The sequence below is a fragment of the Dipteris shenzhenensis genome, chromosome 5 (genome assembly GCF_047967505.1).
Source record: "Dipteris shenzhenensis isolate YYH24624 ecotype China chromosome 5, Dip_SZ_1.0, whole genome shotgun sequence".
Taxonomy (NCBI): Eukaryota; Viridiplantae; Streptophyta; class Polypodiopsida; order Gleicheniales; family Dipteridaceae; genus Dipteris; species Dipteris shenzhenensis.
The window spans coordinates 17,995,642-18,008,339 of record NC_141600.1 but is presented as its reverse complement, the minus strand read 5'-3'; the positions used below and the strand labels follow the sequence as shown (position 1 = coordinate 18,008,339).

The 12,698-nt window shown below is 46.1% G+C and overlaps 1 protein-coding gene across 2 annotated transcripts in view; it reads left to right on the top strand.

Moving 5' to 3' along the window:
- LOC147901700 (aminopeptidase (DUF3754)) overlaps positions 1-12,698 on the top strand; it is a 58,245-nt gene that overhangs the window by 36,185 nt on the left and 9,362 nt on the right. For both annotated transcript variants that reach the window (XM_087374541.1, XM_087374542.1), the window contains exon 13: positions 118-235. In XM_087374541.1, coding sequence (XP_087230667.1) covers positions 118-235 — 118 coding nt within the window. The remainder of the gene's footprint in view (positions 1-117; positions 236-12,698) is intronic.

The following is a 12,698-nucleotide window of genomic DNA, read 5'->3' as shown; positions in this document are numbered from 1 at the left end:
AGCAGTTGTGGTTAGAAACCATAGTTAGAATAGCTTCTGCTTTCCTTCACATGTACCCCGTACTAATGGGAGATCTTATAAATCTGTCATTCTTGATTTTTTTTCAAATCTATGCAGTTTTCAACAAAACCTGATTGAGTATCAAAACCTCATAACGAGATCAATGTACGAGAAACAACTTGACAGTGGCAAGGGAACACTTCTCCACATGTGTCATGGTGTGATACAGCAAGAGGTTTGTCCCTCCATTTTGTGATTCTGGACTTGGGCTTTGTATTTCAGGGTTTGTGCATCTATGCCTTTTCTACATTCATTTGGAAGAGCTAGAGGGAGTTTCACCTCAAGATACAGCTTCTACTTTTGTAATATGTATCTGTACGTTCTGCTTATCAAGTATGTATCAGTGCGTTTTCCTAATGAAGTTGAGAAACCATTTTTATTGTGAATGGAAAAACTCTATCAATTAGATTTTCACAGTGGGTGTGTCTAGTCTGGCTATTGAAGCATTGCTCAGAGACGAATTCTAGTTGGAGGTAATGTATTTTAGTACTGTTGTTAGCCATTGACTTTATTTGCTTCCGCAATTACTTATTTCTGCGTATTTGATTTTTGCCAAAGAAAAGAGAAAGAAGATGTTTAGTCATCTCTTTCTGGCTTGGATAAAAAGCGGACAGATTTCTTGTTTGAGTCTCAGGTTTGTTTTTCTGAATCTTTACCAGGGGAAGTTCCACCTGAGAGACCTGAAGACCATGCCATAGATATTATGCCGGGTAGTAGCCCACCGAATATGCCACTGTACAAGGTCAATGCTGCCCAACGGGAAGAAATATTGGACCAACTGAATGAATTGCTGCCGAAGGGGCTGCCTAGGCGACACATTTACTATGAGGGATGGAGGGGTCACCAACTTAAAAAAATTATGAGAGCCCTGCAAAAAAGACCATGACATCAATACTCAGTATCAAACAAGGTCTAAAAAAACACTTCTATACCTTGACTTGACTAAACACATACGTGTGCCGCTTTCCCTCTTCCATTTGCATGTGCACCTTGACCAAGTCAGCTCCAATGACTCAACGATACACAACCACCTCAACAACAAGTAGGAAAACACACAGTCAAGAAACACACTACATTGACCTACCAGCCTCGCTAGTAGGAGGACATAAGGTGCTTTTATGCTCACTTACCCTCTCCTCTCTCCATGCATGTCGTCTCCCTTCTCCATACCCTCCTCGGCATCTCCCCCCCTTGTCCTTTCTTCACCATTAGAGCCACTTTCAAAGTCCAAAGTCGTCCTTGACTTTGAAGTGCCCCCATCATGCCTGGCCTTTGTGCATCTCTCCTTCTTTGTGGTGGAGCCAAAATCCTTTGTCTTCTTCCCCCGCGAATGCTTCCAGGCCTAGTTTTCCCCGTACTGTTTGACGGTTCTTTTGGTGTAGAAAAAAGATGGATCTTGGAGAATGTGCATTTTTTCTAACATGCGCTTAACAAGATCACAGTTAAGAACATGTTCCTTATTCCTAGAATGGATGACATCCTGGACACACTTGAGGGATCTTCCATTTTCAGCCGCATTGATTTGAAGAGCGGATATCACAGATCCGTGTAAGACTAGAAGATGTGCTCAAGGCCGCTTTCAAGACTACATTTGGGTTATATGAGTATCTTGTGATGCCATTTGGGTTGACCAATGCTCCTGCCACTTTCAATTGTATGATGGACATGAATTTTCGAGAACACAGGTCTTTTGTGGGAACATTCTTCAACTTGTATACTTCTTCTACAATATCTCCCAAGCAGCATGGCCTGGTTTTGACCATTTCCTAGTCCCATTCATCATCCTTTTCCAAAATCAGCTTGCCTCCTTATATCAGGTGCGGAATGAGGCTATAGTTGCCTATCTCCGTAAGCAGTTGAAGGATTTGAAGATGCCTATCTTACTAGTGTGAAGGATTTGAAAGAGCGGTTGGCAAGTATTGATGAGGTAGTTCTCGATTCTCAGCTTGTATCCATGACACGTGATGGATTGCCTGATTCCTACCAGGGCTTTGCTACTACTTTGTGGTTGGTTGCCATGGGCAATGCCAACCATTACTCATTTGACCAGCTGGTTACTCTTTTATTACAGGAGGAACAAAGCCGTGTTAATGGAAATGCTTCTATGGCTAGTGATCAAGCCTTTGGTGCACAGCATAAAAACATGGGCAAAGGGAAAGTTCCAGCTGGTAAGCCCCCTCATACACATGCTGGTCATTCCCATGATGCATCGACTTTTGGGAAGAAGAAGAAGAAATAACACTTGGGTGTTGTGTGACTTGCCTTTTGGCAAGAATGCCATTGGACTAAGTGGGTATACAAGGCATTGATTTTGAGGAAACTTTTGCCCCCACTTCTAGGATCACTACTATCAAGATTGTTATTGCCTTTGCTGCCCACTTTCATTGGGAGGTACATCAACTTGATATTAAGACAGCTTTTCTTCATGGGCACTTGCAAAAGGAAGTCTATGTTACCTAACCTCCTGGCTTTGAGGTTGTAGGTTCTAAAAGGAAGGTATGCTGGCTAAAGAAAGCTCTCTATGGATTGAAACAGGCACCCCGGGCTTGGTATTCTAGGATACATGCTCATTTGCTAAGTCGGGGATTTCATAACATCCCTATAGAGGCTACCCTTTACATCCGTAGTGGGGGGCAGATTTTCTGATTTTAGTACTCTATGTGGATGACATGCTTATGACTGGGACACATGCTAAGCAAATTGGAGCTTTTAAGCTTGACTTGCCTTATTATCTGGGGAATCAATTTGCTAGCAGTGAGGGGGGTATTTTAATGTCACATTCCAAGTATATTGGACAGCTTTTGCAGCGTTTTCAGTTTGAGGATTTCAAGACAGTATCTGCACCATTAGATCCTGGTTTTCACTTCTCATCTGAGGGTGGTAGTGTGGCATGTGATGTCACTCTTTATCAGCAAGCAATTGGTTGTTTGATTTATTTATGCCATACCAGAACCGATCTTCAGTATGTTGTCTCACAGTTGAGGAGATATATGCACAGCCCTTCTACACACCATTGGCAGCCCATGAAGCGTGTCTTCAGGTACCTCAAAGGCACTTAGCATTTCGGCCTTCTCTATGAGGCCAAGTCTTCACTTGTCATGCATGGATTCACTGATAGTGATTGGACTGGTTGTTCCGACACCCGTGTCTCACATAGTGGCAATTGTTTCATGGTTGGTACTTCATGTGTCTCTTGGTTCGGCGAGAAGCAGACTGTTGCTACTCCTAGCTGTGAGGCTGAGTACAAAGCACGTTTACGGCTACAGTGGAGTGTGTTTGGCTCCGGAAGTTACTTGCAGATCTTCATGTATGTCAGACTGCTCCTGCCGTCATCTTCACTAATAGTCAGAGTGCTTTGGCTGCTGCACAGAATCTAGTTTTCCATGCCCGCACAAAGCATATTGAGGTTCATTATCACTATGTTAGAGAGAGAATATGAGTCAGGGGATATTCAGTTGTCTTATTTTCCCACTGAAAACAACTCGGCAGATCTTTTTACAAAGGCTCTTCCTCGACCTAAGTTTGAAGCTTTCCGGCAAGCTTTGAACTTAATACCTTTTGTGACTTGATATGTTATACTCGGTGCAGTCATAGGTTGCTATATCCCTACAGGATGAACATGTGCCACCATGACATTAGTCCTTCAGGTATTGTGAGACATGTCTAGATACTTCAGCCCATACCATGAAGAAGGGTTTGTAGGCCATTCTATGGGCTATCCATAGGCGCCACTCATTCCTTAGTATGCTTGTAGGCCTAGTTAGGGGCAGTTAGGACACTTGGTACAATTAGCACATGTTCTAGTTAGTACAATTAGTACCACTAAGACACCCTGTCTTAGGGTTTCATCATATAGGGTGTGCTTTGTACTCATTTCTCTATTGTAGCAATTCATTACCAACTCGTTTTTGTCTTCATTGCTTCATCTCTTGTGCTTCCATTGCTTGCCCTAGTCTACAGTGATAAGCTGACAACTCATGATAGCTGAGCTTTCCTACACTATACAAGACGCTTGTTTACAATCCTATTTGACAAGTACAAGGCTAGGCATGCAATCGGTAGTCCATGAGATGAGTCAATTTACATACTAGCCAAGGGCTAGGCAAAGTTGTGATAATTCTTTCTATCTTAAATGGTGCGTTGCCCTATCAGCTAGATTTAGATTTAGATGCTTGTTGGGGAGAGACTAAAATGAAAATGTTTAGACTTCACAAGTAGTTGTAGCTTGAATGAAGAGATTTTGGACTACCTTTTGATTAGCCTTCTCCTTTAGTGCTAGCCTTCATCATGGCTGAGTCTGCCCTTCACCTCCGGAGTGCCGACAGAAACTCAGTACGAAGACTTTGTATAAATGGATGCTCAAGTATGTGTGGATGTGTGGATTTGTATGTGTGAGAGCATTTTTTTATACTATCGTCTACACCCACTGTTGGGCGCTGATGACGTCAGTGGGGATGTCATAGTAGCTAGTCCCTGCTATGCATGATGGAGTTTATGGTTTTCAACCTTGTGAGTGACTATCATGAGATTGAAACTGCACTATGTTGTGTTTTTAGAGGATGAGTTTGGGAATGTTCCTGGATTTATCTAGGTATAAGGGCTAGGCAAATTTTACAGACACTCAACCATGCAAGTCAATATTTCGGAGACCAAAGTAATGGTAATTGGAACACGAAATAAACAGATGGACTCCTCATCGGAGGGACACCTTTGGACATGATGACCTCATACAAATACCTAGGGTTGGAATTTGAAGACAACTACAAGTGGAATGCAATGCGTGGAAGGGAGAATGATGGGAGTTTTGAAAGCTCTATACAGAGTCCAATATAAGTGTTGGAAGGCACACCTATGGTATTGGGAAATGAGAAGTTCCTGCACACCATGCTTGTGCAAAATAGTGGTCCTCTATGGGTGCCTAGCGTGGGCACCTAGGCTCTCCAAAGCTTATTGGAGAAGAATAGAAACATTACATAAACACTTTCTCATAGGAGAGTTAGGGGTCAAGATATGGGCAGCCTATCCCATCCTACTGGCCAACACTAGTCTAATACCTCTCGAAGGGGAAGCATCGTGCCATTACATGGTCTACCTCAATGAGCTCGAGCAGATGGATCCAGGTAGGATCTCACTTAAAGCAATGGAGGCTACAAAGACCACTAGATGGCACAGGGAGAGTGTCATGTGCATGCTAGGGACAGGCAGGCAAATGACAGGCTAGAATGCTATCCCTGGGAACAAGGGTCAGCAGTATAGTTTTTTTACATTTCTTGGCGCTTGGGTGCTTTTCTTGGCTTTTCTTGACGAGCACTTTGCCCTGAGCTATAAAGGAAGTACCAAGGCCATAGTTGCACACACCGGCCAAGGAGGGACTAGAGCTAGGAGCTACTAGCGTGGCTGTTCACTAGGCGGTATGGGACTCCAGGGGTGAGGTTTGGCTTGTAGGGCTGGCCGTTTCCACGAGGCTCTCTAGCCTGGGCTCAGTGGGGCTGATTGAGTTTGGATCAGCATGGTTGGGCCTGCACATGATTCTAGTGTGTAGACCATGGTTCCGATAGGGTTAAATTGTGTGAGGGCGTGACTGGAAGGGGGAAGTGGATGGAGTTATGGGGCATACAGGCTGCTGATATCAGAGAAGGTATAGGGGAAAATCAGAAATTTGGTCACACAGAAAACACTACAAAAATTATGGCAAGACCGGGGGCGAAAATGTAGTTCTACAAACAAGAAATTACAATGGACAAATAAGAAATGCAAAAATAGCTTTGGGAGGATATACCAATGTTCAAAAGGCATTTAATATGCAAAATAAGGATCAGCTCCCATGACCTAGAGGTGGAAAGGGGCAGGTAGGCAAGACCCAGGATCCCAACAGACGCAAGAATCTGCAAAATTTGACCCATAAGTGAGATAGAAGACCAGCAGCACGTGCTCCTATAGTGTTGAGCCTATGCACATTTCAGGGAAAAAAATAGCAGCAGCACTGACAATCTAAAATCCCTCTTGGAACAACCAACCAAACAACTGGGGGGCTACCTAAAGGAAGTTTTGGGACACCCGCAACAAAGTCCTCGGTCTAGCACACCAGCTAGTTAAGCAAATAGTCACAACATAGTAACTTTTGTAAAGATTGCTTTTCAACGTTCGGATGTAAAAGGATCACTGTTAGTCAATAGAGGTTTCCAGTTCATAGATCTTGAAGGGTCTCACGTGGACTTTAATCCAATCATATCATCATCTCTCTGTCTCTCTCTCTCTCTCTCTCTCTCTGCTCACATGTCTCAACAAAATATGTTTCGTGCTAATCGAAAAAATAGACAGCCTAGAGGCCACAAATGTGGCCTTATTGGCTGAAAAATCCCATGTTGACAAGACCCTTGCTGAGTTTAAAAAACAGGGAGGGAAAATACAAGAAGAATGTAGGAAAGAAAAGACCAAGAAAGAGGACTGGGAACAAGAAAAAACAGAATGGATTAATGAGAAGGTAAAGCTCCAAGACAAGATGCATTCACTGGGTGTTGAACTACAGCAAATGAAGGATATGCAAATGCCGTCAGAGGAGAGTTGTAAAGCCATGGAAATACTCAGAACAGAGAATGCAGCTCTCAAAAAAGAGATGGTGGCCATGCAGGCCACGATGATTGGGAAACATGCTGAGATCACACAACAACTCAATAAAGGGAAAGAAGAAATGCTTAAATGGACAGCAGTGGTTAAAAAAGGATCAGTTGCACCCAAGAAGGAGTTTATCTCTGAGACTCTAGAGGAAGAGAAAAGGAGATCCAGCAAGGTCTTGAATGTGCTTGTAAGGGGCTTGACGGTGGGAGATACCCCAATGGCAGATGCCCAAGTTTTGTTTACTAAAATGGGGGTTAATCTCAAATGAGAGACAGCCTGGAGAGTAGGTAAAGCTGAAACACCAATGAGACCCTTAGTACTGAAATTTCGGAATGCCATGGATGGGTCCACCATTATGAGCATGAGAGCAGCATTGAAGGGACCAGGATATATTTCGATGATGATCTAACCCTCCTACAGCAAGAGCACAGAAAGGAGGGAGTGGTACGGGTAATGGCAGCAAGGGAGGCAGGAAAATGGGCTGTATATAGAGATGGTAAAGTCATTATCCACGAGAGACCAGCCAGGGAAGAGAAGGAAGATGGGGAGTTATGATGGTGTCAGACCAATGGGATGAATGCACATAATGAACTCAAGATGGCAGTGTGGAACTGTAATGGCACACTCTGGTCTGACCCAGGAGGATTCTCGGAGACATACACTGGGAGAGACATGATCTTTTACACCGAGACACATGAGAGTCCAGAGAGAGGACTGCCCACTGTGGTAGGATATACATGGGAGTCAGCCCACCGGAAGGAAATGAGGGGAGACAGTGGAGTGCGTGGTTCCGGAGGAGTGGCCATCCTCTTTAGATCACATTTGAGACCCCTCATTTCAGTGCTTCGGAGAGAGGAACACGCGTGACATATGTGGGTCCGTGTCTAGATACCTGATGCCCGACCAATCTACATGGCAGTGCTACTTTCCCCCAGATACATCACATTATGCACACGCAGTCACTACTACGAAGGGACACAGCCCATATGAGACGATACATGATGATCTCATTGAGTTCTCCAGACTAGGAGACAACCTCCTTCTTGGTGACTTCAATAGGTGACAGGTAAGTGGGCCTACTTGACTTTACATCAAACTCTCTCATAGTACCAGAACTAGACACTGCAGAGCTTGGGACAGTGAGACACTCAGCGGATGCATCACACGTGACCGGATACGGCCGGCATCTACTTGACCTGGGGGCTATCCATGACCTAATCATATATAATGGCCTACAGAGATGGCCATTATCTAGTGGGTTCACTTGTTTCCCGCATGGCGGAGGTACTAGTACAATGGATTACATACTCGGTCCCCTATCCTTCACCTCACGGATACACGACTTTGTTGTGCCCCCTCCCCTGCTAGGTACTGACCACTCGTACCTATCCTTTAGTATCTCCACCACTACGCTAGTCACATGGAGAGCCCCCCCACACTCCCACTTGTGTACAGGTCCACTTTGACTGGACCCTTGACCCCGTTTACGTGAGTCATTTGGCACAGGAGCTCCCAGGTTTACTACTTGGGGACGAGGTAGACCTCACCCATGCATTAGACACCCTTGTCACAATGGTCACGAACGCAGCTATCAGATCTTTTCCTACGACTCGGCGTGGGCGCGTTTCAGTAGGAAAGATGCCTCAGAACCCCTGGTATGATGATGAGTGCAGAGAGATGAGAGCTCACCTCACACGTGAGCAAGCCCTTGGCCACTTGACACCACCTGAGGCACAGAGGATCTCACGATGGCTGACATGCCGCAAGCGGCGGGCTTTCCTTACCCATAGGATGGACGAAGGAGGGGATCCTACTATTGGATGGGGGCTCCTATTGGAGAGGAAGCCGCCTATCCCCATCACAGATCCGGGTGTTTGGCACACATACGCATGCTCTCTTCTATGATGTTCCGATGCAGGCACCACTTGATATGTCCGCTATGCCTAGACCTGCCACTTGTTCACTACACAAAATGTGCGGGCGGCACTCCGTCGGCTAAATAATCGGAGAGCACATGATCATGAGGGGCTTCGGACGGAGCATTTCGCACACGGGCATGAGGTTTTGGCCCCGATCCTAACGCAGATGTTCAACCACGCCATATGCCACGGCTTTCCACCCTCCTGGAGCACTATCACCATTGTCCCAATGCACAAGGCAGGTGATCCCATGGACACTAGGAATTACCGCACTCTCATGATTGGCCACACTCTGGCCAAGATCTATGGATCTGTACTAGAGAGAGAGATCAGTAGTCACACAGAGGCACATGGGTAGCGTGCCCTAGGACAGGCAGGATTTCAGAGACAACATTCCACCCTAGACCACATCTTCACACTGAGGGCTATCATTGAGGAGGCAAGGTCGAGGCATTAGAAAGTCTATGCTTGCTTCATAGACTTTCAGAAGGCTTTCGATACTGTCCCACGATCCCGCATGGGAGACTCTAGGAGATGGAGATCCCAAAGGTTTTGATTTGGGGGGTGATGAGCCTATATGAGTCCGTTAGAGGACAAGTTCGCACTCTAGGAGGCCTATCAAGCTGGGTGGAGAGCATGATTGGGGTGAAATAGGGATGCCCCCTCTCTCCGACTCTCTTCGGCCTCTACATTGATGAGATCACATCCTTCGTAGACCGCCTGGGAGGTGACGGGTCGCTCCTGGCTGATTTGTTGGTACTGATACTACTATATGCGAATGACATAGTCCTCTTGTCATCCTCAGCAGAGGGTTTATAGAGACATTTGGAGGCCCTTGAGGAGTTGTGCACAAAGAGAGATTTGACAGCTAACCTTGGGAAAACCAAGGTTATGATTTTTAACACCTCATACCCTGTGCTCCATCGACATAGCTTCACTTACCGAGGTCAGCCAGTAGAGATTATGCAGTCCTACACATACTTGGGTGCAGTTTTCACGATGATCCATACAGCCCGAGCACGCCTCAGACGAGGATATGGTGCTCTGGCCCGGCTAGAGCGACAGTGTTTCCAGGTGCACTTCCAGGACCCATCGACGAAGTGCTGGCTTTTCGACACCCTACTGAGACCAATTGCCATGTATGCAGCACCACTCTGGGGGTGTGATATTTCAGCAGCAGAGTGGAAGAGATTTGAGCAGCTACAGATAATCATGGGATCCAGGATGATTCGTAGTAAGCCCTCAGTCCCCCATCAGATAGTACAGGCAGAGTTTGCTATGACCCCTCTGACCACCACATCATAGGACACTGAGGTGGACTGAGCACAGAGGCAGGACACCGACTTCTATGCATTTGAGTCAACTCCAGCGCACTCGAGAGTAGAGGAGGAGGAGCTAGCTGACATGAGAGATAGATGGGTCAGTAGAGGGAGTCGACATGACACCACTACTGGACGAGGGTCACGGGGGTCTCACATGTGACAAGAGACCAGAGCACACACGATTGAGGTTCGACCTAATCTTAGCTCTTCTCAGAGGCGACCAATAGAGACGTGGCATTACACTTGACATAGCCCATCGGATCCAGAGATTGAGGAGATCACGCCCCCACCACAACGCCAGACAGCTCGACAGATGCAGATACGTGAGTTCTTTGTGTCACACCAAAGAGCTATCATGGAGCCTAGATACGATCATGTTCTTGGAGCATTAGCCGTGAGCACTTGACATGCCCCACTCATGTTACACACTATTTGGCTTTTTTGGCCTGACTTGATATGATGTACTACATTAGTATTTCAGTTTATGTGCTTTCTAGTACTCAGCGAGGGCCTTAGTGAGCCCTTCTCTCTAGCCCACTATGGCTTGTATGAGTTTACTTTGTTTCGGCACTTTTGTCCCATAGGCCCGCGATGCCTCCCACGGACGTTAATACATCTTTCTTTCTTTCTTTCTTTCTTTTTCTATGTCTCTCTCTCTCTCTCTGTGGTACGCAGACGTACTAGCTAGTCTTTTTGTTGTATTCTGTCTCATAGACCTGTGAGGCATCCTTAAGACGTTGATCTCTCTCTCTCTCTCTCTCTCTCTGTCTCTCTCTCTCTCTCTCTGGTACACAGATGTACTAGCTACTCTTTTTGGTTGTATTTTGTCTCATAAGCTTGTGAGGAATCCTAAAGGCGTCCCTCTCTCTCTCTCTCTCTCTCTCTCTCTCTCTCTCTTTCTCCGCCCAACCTCTCAGCCCACCCCGGCCTAGAAACAACGCCATAATTGCGCTGGAACCTTCTGCTGGATCACACCATCCCAAGGTACATTTCTGTATCATTTGCGCCTTTGTTGCTGCTCCAACCGAACCGCACCACCAAAGTCTCTATCTACGCCAAAAAAACCACGCCAATCTAGTGCTATGAACTTTGCACCACTAGGTCTCTGTGCTCTAAATGTGCCATCACTTGTTGGGCTCCATTCAGGTGTTCAAATAGACTGGTCATATAGATTCGAATTTCTGGATGCTCTAGTCCCACTAGCCCAAGCTAATGGCCTTGTCTCATGGGATACAAAGATCACGAAGACCACGCCTCCCCGCCAGAGCAAGCGATGACTCGACAGATACAGATACGAGATATTTTCACATCTCACCGGAGAGCCACCATGGCACCTGCGTATGTGTTTTGAGTGCTAGTTCAGAGTTTTGAGTTTTTGAGCTTCTTAGCATAGCAGCTATTTGCCTCAGCACACAATGGCTTGTATGAGTTACTATTGGATTGTACTTTGTCTCATAGACCTTGCCTATGCAAGCTCTTGCTGTTCCATGCCCTTCACAAGTCTCCCATCCTCTCCTACCCAAACATAGAGCTCTGTCTAAGGCACAACAAGTTATATATAGAGTTTTTGTAATGGAAGGATTGCGAGTGTCTCATGTCCGATGCTTGGAAACACCGTCCAACTGGTGCAAAAAGGCAAGGCAGCACACGGGAGGGTAGTCAAGAGGGAAAAATAAAAGCTAATGGTGGAAAAATGTAAGAGATACTCCTAACCCATGCTAGAGAAAAAGTGTGTAGACATAGTCAATGGTATCATCATACATGTCATCATAGGCATATAAATCCATCACTGGCAACCTCATCCCCCATGGGAGATGCAGTTTGATCCAATCCAATACAATACAAGACAGTGCATAGGGGAACGTCAGGGTACATCCGATGGTGAACTAGGCAGTGTGGGCAAGAAACCCGTGATAAATTGTTGTATGCTATCTGGACGAGTAGTCCGTCGTGTCCTCCTAGCAGCTACTCAACTTCTGAGGAGCGCCACAGTAACCCCTGTCGGCTGTACCCAGGTCTGAAGATAGAGGGAATGTTAGTGAGTGTGATCTGTCCGTTTGTCCTTTGTTGAGTGTGTCGCATCTTGATCTCGGAGTCTTTGTCCCTCTTGGCCTGAATAATGAAACCCTCCTCTGAGATGTGCAGGCAGTGGTCCCAATAGAAACTGATCTTCACAGGAAGCTCTGTCTGTGCGTGCAAGAGCCATAAGCTCGCACGCGGTATAGATAATTGATGGTCTGGAACGCCGCGTCTAACTGCAATGGGGATGCCTCGAACTCAGCCTGAATGATCTAATGAGGAACAGATGGCTTGCTGCAGATCATCCGTGATAACAAGAGAACCTGTAATCTCTCCACTCGGGTCCATTCTATGTCAGAGAGGTCTGGTCCCCAGCAAGTGCTGCGGTACATACTTGCAGGACAGACCAAGGAGTCAAAGAGGAGAACCTTGGTCCGTGGGTCCTAGAAGTGCGAATGGAAACACAGTCTATCCAGTCGGGCAAGTGAGGCATATCCTCTACTCAGGCAAGCCTGCATAGCCGGTCCCATCGTGAAGATAGGTCCATAGAACAGAACCCCCAAGTAAGTGTACAATGAGACAATCTCCACTGGTGCACTGTCAAACGTAAACTGCTCTCTATGTGCAACCGCTTTGGAGGTATTGAAGATCATAACCTTGGTTTACGGATTATAGTGTCATGGCTTGAGAGAATGTGTCAAAATTTGTCGGGCATGTGCGAGTATGTTGCGCATTTGGAAAGGGGGGTGTTGTCTACAAC